This window comes from Lacerta agilis, chromosome 11, assembly GCF_009819535.1.
Source record: "Lacerta agilis isolate rLacAgi1 chromosome 11, rLacAgi1.pri, whole genome shotgun sequence".
Lineage (NCBI taxonomy): Eukaryota > Metazoa > Chordata > Lepidosauria > Squamata > Lacertidae > Lacerta > Lacerta agilis.
Window position 1 is genome coordinate 35,859,881 of NC_046322.1, and position 15,230 is coordinate 35,875,110.

The following is a 15,230-nucleotide window of genomic DNA, read 5'->3' on the forward strand; positions in this document are numbered from 1 at the left end:
TGAAGAAGGAAATAAAAAAAAATGGAAATAGTGCAAGAGCCAGTCTGGTGTAGTGGTTAAGAGCGGCAGACTCGTAATCTGGGGAACCGGGTTCGTGTCTCCGCTCCTCCACATGCAGCTGCTGGGTGACCTTGGGCTAGTCACACTTCTCTGAAGTCTCTCAGCTCCACTCACCTCACAGAGTGTTTGTTGTGGGGGAGGAAGGGAAAGGAGAATGTTAGCCGCTTTGAGACTCCTTCAGGTAGTGAAAAGCGGGATATCAAATCCAAACTCTTCTTCCTCTTCTTCAATGGCACTCTTTGGTGGATTGTACCCAGTTTTACTGCCCTAAGATTCCTTAAACTTAGGGTGCTCCTGTCTACACATGGAGTTCTTGCTCTTGAAAGGACAGTTCCTTTCAGTGTGTTTGAGGACAACTCCAGTCACATGCCTATTGGGTTTATTGCACTAGGTGGGGATGCCATATTCTCCAGGAAATATGTTTATGCATCAAAACACATGCAGAACTCTGAATCTAGACATCATGTCTTAATGTATATTTTCTTCCAAGTCTGATGCTGAAATGTTGTTGTGTATGTGTGCATATGAAGGATGCAACTTCACAACCTTTGCAAGGCCAGTTGTTAAAGGGCAAACAGATGCCTCCTTTCCAATTCTAATTATTTCCTTGCATTGCATACTTTTATTTAAAAGTCAGGAACTGGGGAGGTAGTTTTGTCACTTACACCATAGGGATGTCTTATTAGTGCCGATGACACCCACATTAACATCAAGCACAATAACAGTGACTTTGCTATTCGGGCATGTGGAGAGGCAAGATTTTCCTTTTCCCAGGTACCAAATATAGTTCATTCAGTTATATAAAAATGCAGTGTCCCTGCGACAGAAATGCCACCCCCTGAGAAGATGCTTGGGTTGTGTGCAGCACATATTGATAATAACTGCATTTCTGGTGCTAAAAAACTGATAGTCTGAGAGGCGCCATAGCCTAGAAGTATTGTTTGTCTCATCTCCACAGGTGCTTTCCAATGGGAACTATTAGAAGAACATATCAAAAAGAAGCTGAAGGATCTTGGGAACGTTGAGCTTGTTCTTGAGAGAGTAAAATGTATCTTGAAAATTCCAGGAAAGGTAAGCCACATTTTTTTCCCCCTTTCAGTTGCACTTATTGGATTGCAAAAGGCCAGATGGAGTGGTTTGGATTGGATCCCTTAGATAGAAGGTTTATCAATAAAGGGTGTTAAGTCCAAATGACTCACCATTAAGTTCAGTATTAGTTAGACTATAGAAATAAGGGGAAAGGGTGAATTCAACAACTGGAAAGATTATAAACTTTTTGAATATGTGGATTTAATAACTCACGGGGTGATGATGACAGAGTATTCAAAATGATCCTTATTAAACAATTATTTCTTAATTAATATTCTTCCTATCAATGAAAGAGTTTAAGATGCAGCTATGGGAAGCTTAAACGCTAACAAGCGTCAGGTTTCAGAGGGGAAAATATTTGGTTCATATAAGGGAGGGAGCATTACTTTATTTTGTTTATGAATGTTGATGCAGAAGCAACCCTGCCATCACGCTAGGTGAAGTAGCTGTCTCAGGCTGCCAGCTTTTGGATACCTTTAAGAGAGACACAGTCATCTGACTTAAGGCTGGGACACAATGTGCAAGGGTGGTCTTTTGCACAGCTCCTGTTTATTTCAACAAGATAAGTGCAGGATCACTTTGTGATGGATTGTGCCCCATGGTCAGAAACAAAGTGTCGTGTTCAGGATTCTGTGTATGTAGGAGAATGTTACATTTCTTTTTGCAACCTCCCGGCTTGATCTTCCCAATGTTAGGTGTCTAGCTAGAAGAACATCCCAAAAGGAAACTGGGAAAATATTGATTACTACCTTGCACCAGAATTATGGTCTGTGGGACGCTATATGCATCGGGGGGGGGGGGGCTTACAATGGCAGGATACATATTTAGAGTAAGAACCATTGTGAGATCCCTATTTATGGTAGTAGAAATAAAAATGGAGGAAGAGCTTTTGAAAGTGTGCAACAGATGTTGCTGATCAGTCATGAACAAAGTGAAAAAAACAGGCTCCAGTGGTTTCATACCGTTTGCTACCAAAGCAGGAACAAGAGTACGGTAGGCACTTAAAAAGCATTGGCACTCATAAGTTCTCCTGTCTTTTCCTTTTTCAGGTTAACAGCTCAAGAAATTGCAGATCATATTTGTCAAAAAGGCCCCTGCAGTTATGTAACAGCTCTCTCAGGCTCTTCTTTAACACAACTGTGTTAGCTGACGTCATGTTCAAAATACAAGGTATTAAACTTATCTCATTTGTTTTCCCACCTTTTCCCTTTAAGTAGTCAAACAATGATAAAATACCTCCTGGTGATGAATTGAATAACTTTTGCAATAAAAATGAGTAGCATCATCAATATGTTTTCATTATCTAGAATACAAGGGAGAATTCAATATGTAAGAGCATATCATAAGAAGAGGCTGCTGGATCAGGCCAATGGCCCATCTAGTCCAGCATTTTGTTCCGACAATGACCAACTAGATGCCTGTAGAAAAACTTGCAAGTAGGATTCGAGCATAAGAGCACTCTTCCCTCCTGTGGTTTCCAGCAATATTTATTATAGTGTTGTGAAAATGTTGCAAAGCCAAATGTATGGTAGGAGAGGGGGGAATCTCATTTGATATTTGATTATATTGCAAAATCCCAATTATGGCGGTGCCTTTAGTATGCCATCTAAAATAATCACAAAATAGTTTCAAAGCTTCCAGGTCTCCCAGAACTTTTCAGAAGGCTAGATGGTAAACAGAGAAGTGGGATAGGGAAAGGAGGAAACATTATTTTTTAAGCTGATATTAAAGTCATGGAGCCTGTACAGTTATAGAATCATAGAATCATAGAGTTGGAAGAGACCACAAGGGCCATCCAGTCCAACCCCCTGCCAAGCAGGAAACACCATCAAAGCATTCCTGACAGATGGCTGTCAAGCCTCTGCTTAAAGACCTCCAAAGAAGGAGACTCCACCACACTCCTTGGTAGCAAATTCCACTGCTGAACAGCCCTCACTGTCAGGAAGTTCTTCCGTTCTGGAAGACCGTTTGACTTCTGAAACATTTGACAACCAAGGTGGAATTGCCAGTTGGCAAAATCCATTGAAAAAATGGAGAAACGCACCTTGGGAGCCATTTGACTTCCGAGGCGCGTTCAAAAATGGAAGCATTCACTTCCGGGTTGTCGGAGTTTGAAATCTGAAACTTTCGACTTCCAAAGCGTTTGACAACCGAGGCTCCACTGTATCTGATCAAAGTCTCAAAACAATGGGGAAGGAGGTAGTATGTATGAGAATGGTTAGGGGCTATGTAGATTGCATCAAGGCCAGCTGGGGAAAAGAATCAAATGTGGCTGATTCCTGATCTCTCAAAACTCAAGAATTATCTGTTATACAGGTCTGTCTCCAACCTTAGGCAAAACACACAGGTTCCTTAGTAGGTGGAAACCAGGACGCAGGCCTGTTATAGCTTCTGGGCTTGACAAGGCATCTGACCCTCACCTGAGCCTTCTCCAGCTGAGGAATCACACACCTCCTTCCTGAGTTAGCGAGCCCCACCTGGACTGTGGGTCCTTGCATTGGTGGCATTGGTCCGTGAAAGATCTCTCTCAAATCTCAAGAGATATTTTGCTCTCCTAGACATCTTTCAACACTTTGCTCAGATCTTGCAGGAAATCAGCACCTATCCTGGCACCACTTCTTGGCCAGGACGCAGACCTTATATTAGTGAAGGTGAGAGCCACATAGCACCTAAATAAAGGTAAAGGTAAAGGGACCCCTGACCATTAGCTCCAGTCGTGTCCGACTCTGGGGTTGCAGCGCTCATCTCGCTTTACTGGCCGAGGGAGCCGATGTACAGCTTCCGGGTCATGTGGCCAGCATGACAAAGCTGCTTCTGGCAAACCAGAGCAGCGCACGGAAACGCCGTTTACCTTCCCACTGAAGCAGTACCTATTTATCTACTTGCACTTTGGCGTGCTTTCGAACTGCTAGGTGGGCAGGAGCTGGGACCGAGCAACGGGAGCTCACCCCGTCGGAGGGATTCAAACCGCTGACCTTCTGATCAGTAAGTCCTAGGCTCTGTGGTTTAACCCACGGTGCCACCTGCATCCCGCTGCACCTAAATAGCCTCATGTTAATGTCTGCTAGTGCCTCCTCCCCCATTCCATTGTAAGACTATGACCAGATGCAAAATCCATGTTTTCAACAGCAACCAAACAATAAAAAAGAAATCCCCCACCTGTCCCCACATTGCTCTGTTTACCATCTAGCTTGATGAACAGTTCTGTAAAACTCAAAAACTTGCAATTCTAATGTGTGCTATTTTGGTTGGCCTATTAAAGGTATTGGCCTAATTTTCTTATACGCTAGCACAGCTGCCTTTACAGACGATACTGGCATTTCTTCATTTTTGCCTTCCCAGTAATGGAGCTATATTTGCTGTCCTGTGTATTATTAACAGTGCCTAATCTCATTGACTTCAGTGGGATTTAAGCAGGATTTTGTACAGAATTGCAACCCTTAACTACTTCTATGCCTATACACAGACAGGAGTAGTGGCAAGAATCAGAAGAATCTTTATTTGCATCAGCCACTAGCCATAGCAATAAAATAAAATAAAATAAAATAAAATGTACTGAAGAAAGAGGTAAAAACTTAACTATACCAAATACATTTTGGAGGTTTACATCAATAATCAAATAATAGATCTTATTCTAATTGCCTCCGCTAAAATCCTTGCAGTTTTTGCTGCAAGTAGTGGCAAGTATTTTTGATCAACTTCAAACTTCTGCTTGCACAAGATTAAAGAGTTGTTTAATTATTTTGCTTTCAGCTTTGAAAAGCCACAGCAAAGTCTGAATCTCTATGAACTAGGCACATGCGTACAAGGGAATTCTTTTCTAGATGCCGCCTTCAGTATGCAGAGAAAACAAACAGTCCTTTGAAAGGAGAACAAAATACAAATGCACAGCTTGGTGAGACAGACAGCTCAGTTCTAAGGGCTACTCTTTGGACAATTCTTGTAGGAAGTTGAGGGAACAGTAGGTTTCATTGCTTGTCTCAAACAAATGCCACAGAGGAATATATTCATATTAACAAGAGTGCAGCCATCTATTACTAAACAGAACACAATGATAATGAATTTGTACTTTTTAAAGTGTTTTTTTGTCTTTAGAGCTAAAAACACCTAATTTAGGAATGTACTGCACAAAAGAGTTCAGTTGTGTTTACCAGATTGTGTCCAGATTTTTGTCAGGGCACACAGATCAGTCCCTGAGACTTTTTAATTCCAGTAATAATAGGAGTACCTCTGAGGATGTGAAAAGTGCTATTCCTTCCTTAGTGATGGATCCCAGGGATTAAACCAATAGTTCCAAGTCATAGAGCATGGCACTAAGACAGTTTTGAGCCTGGAACAGTTATTTTAAAAAATCAGCCTCTGATTGTGCATTTTAAATACTTAAGTACTCGTAAGTTAGGCCTAGAGATGAATAAAATTATGGGTAAATGCCTCACCAGTGCATTATTTCTCTCATACAAATCAATGTATTAGAAATGTGAAATGTTGGGGCCATTTACTGTAGAAGTTTTTCAGTTGCAGAGCAAATGTCAGTTTACTTCTATCAGTGCTTTTTCCAAAGAATTAAACCCTATTCAGGCATTTTATTCAAAACTGAATTGATCATGTGAGGAAAGAGTGGGGCTGCAGCAAACAAGAACATAACTCTGCCCCTGAAACCAGTGTTGAGTAGCCCTGCTCTCAGGCACCTCTGTCTACAAGACGCACATCGGCTGGGTGGAAATCTTTACTCAAATAGCTGAGTGCACAAAGCCTTCTATACTATATGGAACCCTGAATAGTTAGGGTTGTAGATTATGTGGAAGCCTCCATGCAGACGTTTGCATTATACACATGGATGCCATATTTACAGATTGGTGCCACAGATCATAAAGTTTCAATGGGCAGCATTAATAGAAGCGCGCGCGCACACACACACACACACACACACAGTGTCTTTTTTCTTTGCTGGTGCAATAAATTATGGAATTTGGGTTCAGGCCAGTGTGCCATATAATTTTAAGCATATTTACTGAATTAAATTGGACTGATTCCCGCAGTAAATGTGTAGAGAATTGTAAACTTAGGTGTACTGAAGGCAACCAGAGTAGATCTAGAAACCAAATATTTCATCCTAAATGGACAGTGGATTCAGATCCCATTAAGTGAAGGCATCACTATAAATCCTGTCACTTTATATTGTTTTATATTGTAAAATTTGTTAACCATGGCAGATTTTTCCTGAAACATCAGTGTTCAATAATTTAAGAAAACATCGCTCTTAAATTAGGAATGAGAAACTGTGGCCCTTTGCGTGTTACTTGTAACTGCCATCAACCCTGTAGTCCAATGGCATCTAGAGTGCCATAGATTCCACATCCCTAACTTAAGTATATTTCAGCATAAAAATGTTGAAATCATTGTCTTGGTTTTCTTTCTCTTCCCCCACCCCTCTTCTTGCAGGTGCTACAGTGCCAGCTCACAGAGCAGTCCTTGTGGCTCGCTGTGAGGTAATGGCGGCTATGTTCAACGGTAACTATGCAGAATCTAATAGTTTTCTGGTTCCAGTTTATGGGATTTCCAAAGACACTTTCTTGTCCTTTCTAGAGTATCTGTATACGGACTCCTGTTGTCCAGGTAAACAAATATTTAAGCTTTTTTTGTATATTCATACAATTCTGGTGCTCTGGTTGCTCCTTCATTGGTGAAGGAAGAGGGAACAGAAGTAGATACCATCATATCATTTTTCTTCTACGGCTGAGCAAGGCTGCAATCCTGTGCAGACTTCGCTGGTAGTACCGTATTGTTCCATGTATAAGATGCTCCCTATTTTTCAGGACTCCAAATTAAGAAAACACCCATTAGCACTACCCATGTATAAGACGAGCCCCAATTTTAAACCTTTTTTTTTTTTTTTTTTTTTTAAATTACCTAGTCTTGTACACGGAAAAATACAGTAAATTCCATTTAACACCATGGAACTTACTTTTGAGTATACTTGCATATGATTGTTCTGCACAGCTGTAATCCTAAGTATAGTTATTAAGAGCTAAGTGGACTTGCTGCTGAGTACATTTTGCATAGTGTTGTACCTTTTGAATTTTCTGTTTCTTAACCTTTGGGATTTTTTTGATATTGGGTAAAAATATTTCTGGGCATTCCTGCATTACCTTTTAAAGGCTCAATTCAGGCCAGCTTCAATATGAGTGACTCCTAGTGCTACTCAGTCACTGCTCTTTTGTTGGAAGCTACAGGCAGAATCATAATTGACTTTTCACACTCCCAGGAGCATGATGCTTTTTCTATTATCCCTCCATGTTTTGTCCACAACAGTGTGGCGTAGTTGCTGAATATGGGGACAGTTGAACCTTAGCGTACATTTACTTTGTGGTGGGTACCTTTTTATGATCTTTTTTTTTAATCAGTATTTTAATTATTGGTAAAATGTTCTTTCTAGCCCAAGAGAGAAAAGGGTTTAACATCATTATCACCAAAATGCTATAACGGTAATCTATTATGGTGCTGTAATACTATAATACAATAATGTTTAAAAATTTTCTAAGCTTCTCATCGTTTTATCGACATGGTTAATGGTGGTGTGACCAGAAAGGGGTAGGGATTGTTTAAATCATAAAAAACCACCATAGACTTATAGTACCGTGCCTCCCTTTCATTAAAAAAAAATACAGTCAGCAAAGTGTTCTAGTGATAATTAAGAGATTGATTTTTTTTAAAGAAATGGGCCATAAAATGGCACTCACTGCAAATTTTATAATAAATGCCTGCTGAGCTGTGATAGGTCCTCTTTTTTTAGTATGTCACTGTCCACATTAAAAAAAAAAACTTTAAAAAAGGTGGAATGGTAAAGCAAAAGGCATTTATTTTCACCTGGAGAGATTGTGCTGCTCTTCTGTTCCTCTAAAAAAAGACTTTGCGGTCTGAGAAAAGACAAAAGAACCATAGAGAAATATAAGATGGCAATAATCAAATGATGTCATCATGTTGGATGACTTGTAAAAAGTGACTGATTGTAAAATCTATACCCCCAAAACAAATAGACCACCAAGTACACTGTTCAGAATTTTTTTGGCTCAGAGCTAATGAAAACAAGTAAGACTAAAAAGGCTGAAAATAAAAGAACTACAACATAGAATATAGAAAACTACACTTCAAAATCTCCACATTTCTCAAATCACTAATATCTATGCGTCTCACTGTGAGAGGAATACCCAACCTGCAAATTTCTATCCAGCATTGTGCAAGTAGAAATTTGAGGGTTGATAATTTATAGCCAATCAGTATATGACATATGTCACCCACACCTTTATTTGTTACTCAGGGAATTTCCTCTACCCACACTGCCCCATTCCCAGCTGAATCATTCCTCGCTTCAGATCTCATTAAACAGTTGTTTACCAGACACACCCAGCTGTGTACTCGTTCTCCTTGACCCCATTGTAAAGAGACAGCAGACTAACAAAAGATCTCCATTTCTGTGTCAGAATCAACACTGAAATTGAGTTGGTACTAACTTCTATACATTGACTTTTATTATTATTAATAATAATAATGGTTAACATGTTCTCATAAAAAACCCTCAAAAGAAATGTTTCAGGTTGGTTTCTTGTTAAATATAAAGGGCATGTTAATGTGAATATTTTATGGTATGGCCTTGAAAACTACTGGATGTTGATTTGATAACTCTATTGTAGATTGCAGTGGCAATCCCTAAAATTATATATGATTTTCCCCAAAGGGAAAAGAAACAGCACTTTAAAAGAAAGAAATCACATCTCTCTCTTTTTATTCACTTCACCCTCTTTTCTTTAGTTTCTTTCTGCCATTTGAGGAAGCAGGCACTAAAATATTCTGAAATTACAGCTATGCTGCTGTCTGTGTGTGTCACGGGGTTTCCCAGTTGGCAGCTACAGGAAAAGAAAGGACCTTGTGTACTCTTTGAGGTGGCCCTTTATACAGCCAGCAACAGGAACTCCTTGATTATGCAGGACTCCGCAGGATGGGTCATACCTTGCACTTAGTAAAATGAGTCTCCCAAGAGACATATTCACTACCCAGTTAAATACAAATAGTAGGATTTAAGTTTATTTAGTTCTATACACTCCAGTGAGATTAAATCATACTGCGGCTAAAGTAGATTGTGGACAGATCTCCCTTAGAACCACCCTTTATCTCAAGAAGGATGCTTTGTGATTGGTAAATGGAAGGGGACTCTTCTGATAGCTCTTGGCATAGCCATTTTGGACTCATAGCTAGTAAACTAGCCGATTATGTGTAGAGGAAGAGCAGCTTAAAAATGACCGCTGACCCATTTGAGTTAGGGAGCATAGAAGAGCACCAGCAACAGACGTATAAGGGTTGTGTTGATTAGCCTGCTTTCAAGTGGGCAGTAATCTAACTCAGGTTTGATATTCTTACCAGCCAGCATTCTGCAAGCTATGTCGCTCTTGATTTGTGCTGAGATGTACCAGGTGTCAAGACTCCAGCACATCTGTGAGCTGTATATCATCACACAGCTCCAGAGTATGCCTAGTAGGGAATTGGCATCAACAAGCCTGAGTGTTGTCAGCTTGCTTCGAAAAGCAAAGGTAAGTGCTAAGCATCCAATACATGCACATTTCCTACTTCTAACTTGGCCTGTGATGTTCTCTTTACAAGTCTATGAGAATTGTTACCATTTCTTCTACCTCAGACATATCAAATGACTTGGCTTATTCTAAATCCTCTTGGTTTATTTGTTTTTCTTCTTCCTGTTAGGATAGGTTGTAATTTCTGCAGAGTGCAGGAAGAATGTATATATAGGTTGTAGCCAGTGTTAGTTGTACTCATAGTAGACCCATTATTACAATTAGTAGAGACAACTAACTTGGATCCATTAACGGCAAAGGGTTTACTTTGAGTAGGACATAGTTGGATACAGCGCATTGTAACAGGCAAAATGAAGCATATGCATGTGTGCGTATAAATGGCAGACACTGGAGTAATAAGCAATTTCTATTAGTGTCAAATAGACTGGGTAAATGGGTGTTCCAGTCACAGCAAAGAGATGACATTTCTAGATAAATGTCTACCCATTTTAGTTAATGCTGTTGCCAAAATGTGTTTTTCTATAATACTCTGAGTTCCTCTGTATTTTTCCCCCAATTCTTTTCTTGCAGTTTCACAACTCTGATTGCCTTTCAAACTGGCTTCTTCATTTTATTGCTTCTAACTACTTAATCTTCAGTCAAAAACCTGAATTTGAAGACCTTTCAGGTAATTTACCAGTTTGCTTCCTAACCACAAAGAAGTTGATGTTTAGACTAATGCTAGGGTGGATTGGAGCGACTCAGTCATGCTTAGAGTAGGCACATTGATTTCAGTAGGAGTACTCTAAGCATGATGAGGTCTGGATCCAGCTCATTATTAACATGAGTGCACACTGTCACTGATGTTATTTTAGCAGTGATAGGATATCTCACTCACCAACCTTTAAATCACCTAGAATCTGCCCTTCCAACTTTGCTATGAAATTGATGGAGCTTTGTCAGACAAACAGGTAGTTTCATGAATGTATCAGGGGGACAACATATCTGTAATCATTGATATGTCACACTGTGGACATTCATGACATAAAATTATGAAGATGAATTATGAAGACTTAATTCAATAAATTTACATATGTAAAGAAAAATAGAGGTTGGTGCATAACTTTCTCATACAAACCTACCCCCTACTCCCTTGTTACATATCAGGGGTAATAAACATTTGTGGTTCTGGTTTCATTTTACTCAAACAAGCATCCCAAGTTGAGGGCAACATGTAGCATAGAATGCTGAGAGTAGCATTTGTGGGAGGAGAAAGCTGAGAGTCTGGTGAAAAATTCCCTTCCACAAGGATCCAATGAGGGGGGGGGGAACCCTTCAAGGAATTTGTACAGCAGGGAAAGCCTGAGTCTGGAGGAAAATCAATCTACCGTATTTTCTGGCGTATAAGATGACTGGGTGTATAAGACGACCCCCAACTTTTCCAGTTAAAATATAGAGTTTGAGATATACTCGACCGCAGATTCTCCACCTGGCGTATAAGACGACCCCCGACTTTTGAGAAGATTTTCCTGGATTAAAAAGTAGTCTTATACGCTAGAATATATAGTATGCACTTTATTATCAGGTGCCAAGCTTTGCATTGGGAGGAGAAGGAAGGAGGCCCAGGTCTAGATAGAAACCAAATTTGGAAGAGGCCTGTGTTGTCCGCTATCTGCTTCCACACCCAAGCAAAGAAAATTACAACACAGTAGCTAGCTTTCTAAATCCTTTACAGTCCAGCTCCTTATATCACTTTATTTTTCATGAGAAACAAAATTATCTGGAACACCTATGACACTTTTATGTAAAATCCAAAAGTTCTGTAAGTCAGTATCTCATACCAGGAATAGCTGTACGTGTAAAGACTTCCATAGCATCTGGAACCCAGATTACACAGGGTTCCAGTTTGTGTGGAAGCCTTTGCGCTTATAGTAGTACCTGTGAAGACTGCATCCCTGCAGATGTTTTTGCATTGTATGTGCAGTCATCAATGGGCAGGAATAGTGCACATGATATTGGGGGCAGGGCTAGTTGGCGCAACTCCATTCATGTGCTTGGAGATTACGTAAGTAAAACTTCTGAGTAGGGTTTTGGTGGTCCAGGCACTGTAAACTATGATACTTTGGGTTCTAAAAGTCGTACAGAGTACAGTGGTGCCTCGCAAGACAAAATTAATTCGTTCCGCAAGACTCTTCGTCTTGCGGAAATTTCGTCTTGCGAGGCACCTTTTCCCATAGGAACGCATTAAAATTTAATTAATGCGTTCCTATGGGAAAAAAAGTCCGGGGGCCCCTCCCGACCGGCACCGGAGCCAAGCCAAGCCGCGTTTTAAGACTGCAGTGAGCGAACAGCAGCGCTGCTGTTCGCTCGCTTCAGTCTTAAAACACGGCGCCGCGGCTCCGGGAGGGAGGGAGGGGGCCGTGGGATCATGCCCGACATCGGGCATGATCCCACGGCCCCCTCCCGACTGGCAGCGGAGCTCCGCGGTGCTGTGTTTTAAGACTGCAGTGATCGCTGCAGTCTTAAAACGCAGCTCCGCGGCTCCGGGAGGGAGGGAGGGGGCCGTGGGATGATGCCCGACATCGGGCATGATCCCACGGCCCCCTCCCGACCGGCACCGGAGCTCCGCGGTGCTGTGTTTTAAGACTGCAGCAATCGCTGCAGTCTTAAAACGCAGCTCCGCGGCTCCGGGAGGGAGGGAGGGGGCTGTGGGATGATGCCCGACATCGGGCATGATCCCACAGCCCCCTCCCGACCGGCAGCGGAGCTCCACGGTGCTGTGTTTTAAGACTGCAGTGATCGCTGCAGTCTTAAAACGCAGCTCCGCGGCTCCGGGAGGGAGGGAGGGGGCCGTGGGATGATGCCCGACATCGGGCATGATCCCACGGCCCCCTCCCGACCGGCACCGGAGCTCCGCGGTGCTGTGTTTTAAGACTGCAGCGATCGCTGCAGTCTTAAAACGCAGCTCCGCGGCTCCGGGAGGGAGGGAGGGGGCCGTGGGATGATGCCCGACATCGGGCATGATCCCACGGCCCCCTCCCGACCGGCACCGGAGCTCCGCGGTGCTGTGTTTTAAGACTGCAGCGATCGCTGCAGTCTTAAAACGCAGCTCCGCGGCTCCAGGAGGGAGGGAGGGGGCCGTGGGATGATGCCCGACATCGGGCATGATCCCACGGCCCCCTCCCGACTGGCACCGGAGCTCCGCGGTGCTGTGTTTTAAGACTGCAGCGATCGTTGCAGTCTTAAAACGCAGCGGCGGGGCTCCGGGAAGGAGGGAGAGGGCCGTGGGATCATGCCCGACATCGGGCACGATCCCACGGCCCCCTCCCGACCGGCAGCGGAGCTTACCTTTTCGCTGCGGTTGGGAATGATGTTGTCCGCGTCTGCCATTTTGGATCGACTGCGCATGCACAGTCGATCCAAAATGGCGGACGCGGACATCACCCCTCCCGACCAGAGCGAAAAGGTAAGCCAGCTTACAGTGGTACCTCGCCAGACGAATTCGTCTTGCGAAAAACAGGCATAGACGAATTCGTCTTGCGAGTCAACTAAAAACTCGCAAAACCCTTTCGTTTTGCGAGTTTTTCGTCTAGCGAGGCATTCGTCTTGCGGGGTACCACTGTAGCACCCTTTGAATGTACATCCATTTTCTCTGCAGCCTTAAAAAAGCCAGATTATATTGGAATGCCATAACTAGTATTGTATCTAGAGAAAGGAAGAAGGGCACTTTGAAGAATAACATGTAGTCATGGCTAAAACATTTTACCAATGGGTAAAAGAAAGCTTCCCCTCCGTAAGAGAGCTTTGGAAGCAAAAGCTAGGACAGCTTTATGGATTCCCATGTCCTCTTTTTCTGCCGTGCCCTCAGAAGATCCTGGGCAGGATCTATCAACTTTTAGCAAGGTTCTGTGATACCCCACTGATTGGCAGTGCCCCCTTCCCCTCAAAATGTATCATTTCCCTGTATTTCAGTTTATCTTCTATAGTAACAAAATATATTGACAATTCATTTCTACCAAGTCCATTAAACATGGTGTTAGATGAAAGTACGTCACATATTGTTTTCAAATCTGTAGTGTGTTAGAATCTTTTTACCCTGTCCGTTTCCAACCCAAGTTGAGTGCAGAATGTATGAAACTGCAATTCAGATCTGGTACAAGGTAGAACTTTACAGATTCCTAGCTTAGAGAGAAAAAGCTTCTGAATTGGTTTAGAAATACTACGCTGGACAGAGCAATCTTTTAACCTGATGAGAAATACATTTCCCTTTTTCTCATTTTAGTGGAAGAACGCAATTTTGTTGAGATGCATAGATGGCCTTCTAGTATGTACCTGAAGCAGCTCGCAGAGTACAGGAACTACATTCATTCTCGAAAATGCCATTGTGTAGTAATGTAAACTGAAAGCTGATCCATCTTTAGTTATGAATAGAAGAAAGTCAATTGCTTCAGGAATCTTACAACTTCACAAGACTGAAGGCAAATGCTGAGCTTACATGCTGTGAAACTATTATCTAATACTGCACTTGCTAATGAATAACTACTGTATTTTTTTTAAAGCATGTGAAACAAAATTTAGAAAAGCATAAGCATTTAACCAGGATGTTTCCCAATTCTGCTGCTGGGTCTAATTTCCTTGTATAGGGACATCAATTCATGTCATATTATTTCAGGTTTGTAGTGGAATTTGGACTTATTTAGAGCCTGGAAATCTTGTCAGCCTCTGTGATTGGGATTTTAAGAGTCTGAAGGAGATTCCAAATTCATTAAATGTTTGTAGGTTCTCTTTGTCTGGAAACTGTAGAACCCAATTTTGTTTGCTAGTTACTCTGTTAAGGATTTCTGTGATTTATTTTTGGACCTTTTAAGAATTTTGTAAAAACATAGAGTATTATTTTTCTGTACTGGGAATTAGAAAAATGTACTTCCTGTTAGCATCATTAAATTCCTATGTTATGGTGTAAAATACATCACTATGTTTCTAGAAAATATTGATTTATGTTTTCCCTCACTGAATGGTCTAATATATCTAAAATAGTGCCAGTCATTTATTTGCAGGTCTTTATCCTGCAGTGCAAAAGAAATGATCAAGTAATAAGCATTCTTCCACATTGTTTCTGGTGTGTGTATCCTCTACAAATGTGTTTCCATGTGGAGAAAAACCAAAAAATTGTCACAATCATGTAACGCTACTGCATTTTTGCCAGCTCTTCCTGAGTAGATGACAAATTAAGTCCTAACATTTTCCAGGAAAATTATCCCTAAAGGGGACATGTGACAGAAACGCTTTTCAAAAGTACATTGCATTCGGAGCTTAGCCAAGGGCATGAAAATGCAAGGGTTGGAAATCTGCAAGGCAAAGCTTATGGAGCAAGGTGACACTCAGCAGCCAGGTGTAGTTTTTAAAAACCCTGACCAGGGCTTGTTGCTTATACTTTGATGTCCCAGAAGCTGCAAGAGAGAAGAAAGCAGCTAGCTGGACAGATTGGCTTTGGCCACTTTGGAGCTAGATATTGCA

The 15,230-nt window shown here is 41.7% G+C and overlaps 1 protein-coding gene across 2 annotated transcripts in view; it reads left to right on the forward strand.

The window, feature by feature from the left end:
- LOC117054959 (rho-related BTB domain-containing protein 3-like) overlaps window positions 1–14,701 on the forward strand; it is a 28,989-nt gene extending 14,288 nt beyond the window's left edge. Inside the window, exons 7-12 of one of the 2 annotated variants that reach the window (XM_033164222.1) lie at window positions 1,019–1,131; window positions 2,199–2,319; window positions 6,592–6,765; window positions 9,568–9,734; window positions 10,305–10,401; window positions 13,996–14,701. In XM_033164222.1, the coding sequence (XP_033020113.1) occupies window positions 1,019–1,131; window positions 2,199–2,319; window positions 6,592–6,765; window positions 9,568–9,734; window positions 10,305–10,401; window positions 13,996–14,111 (788 nt within the window). In that variant the 3' untranslated portion in view covers window positions 14,112–14,701. Of the gene's footprint in view, window positions 1–1,018; window positions 1,132–2,198; window positions 2,320–6,591; window positions 6,766–9,567; window positions 9,735–10,304; window positions 10,402–13,995 lie in introns of those variants that run through there. The other variant, XM_033164223.1, reaches the window with a different exon arrangement.
- The last annotated feature ends 529 nt before the right edge of the window (window positions 14,702–15,230 follow it).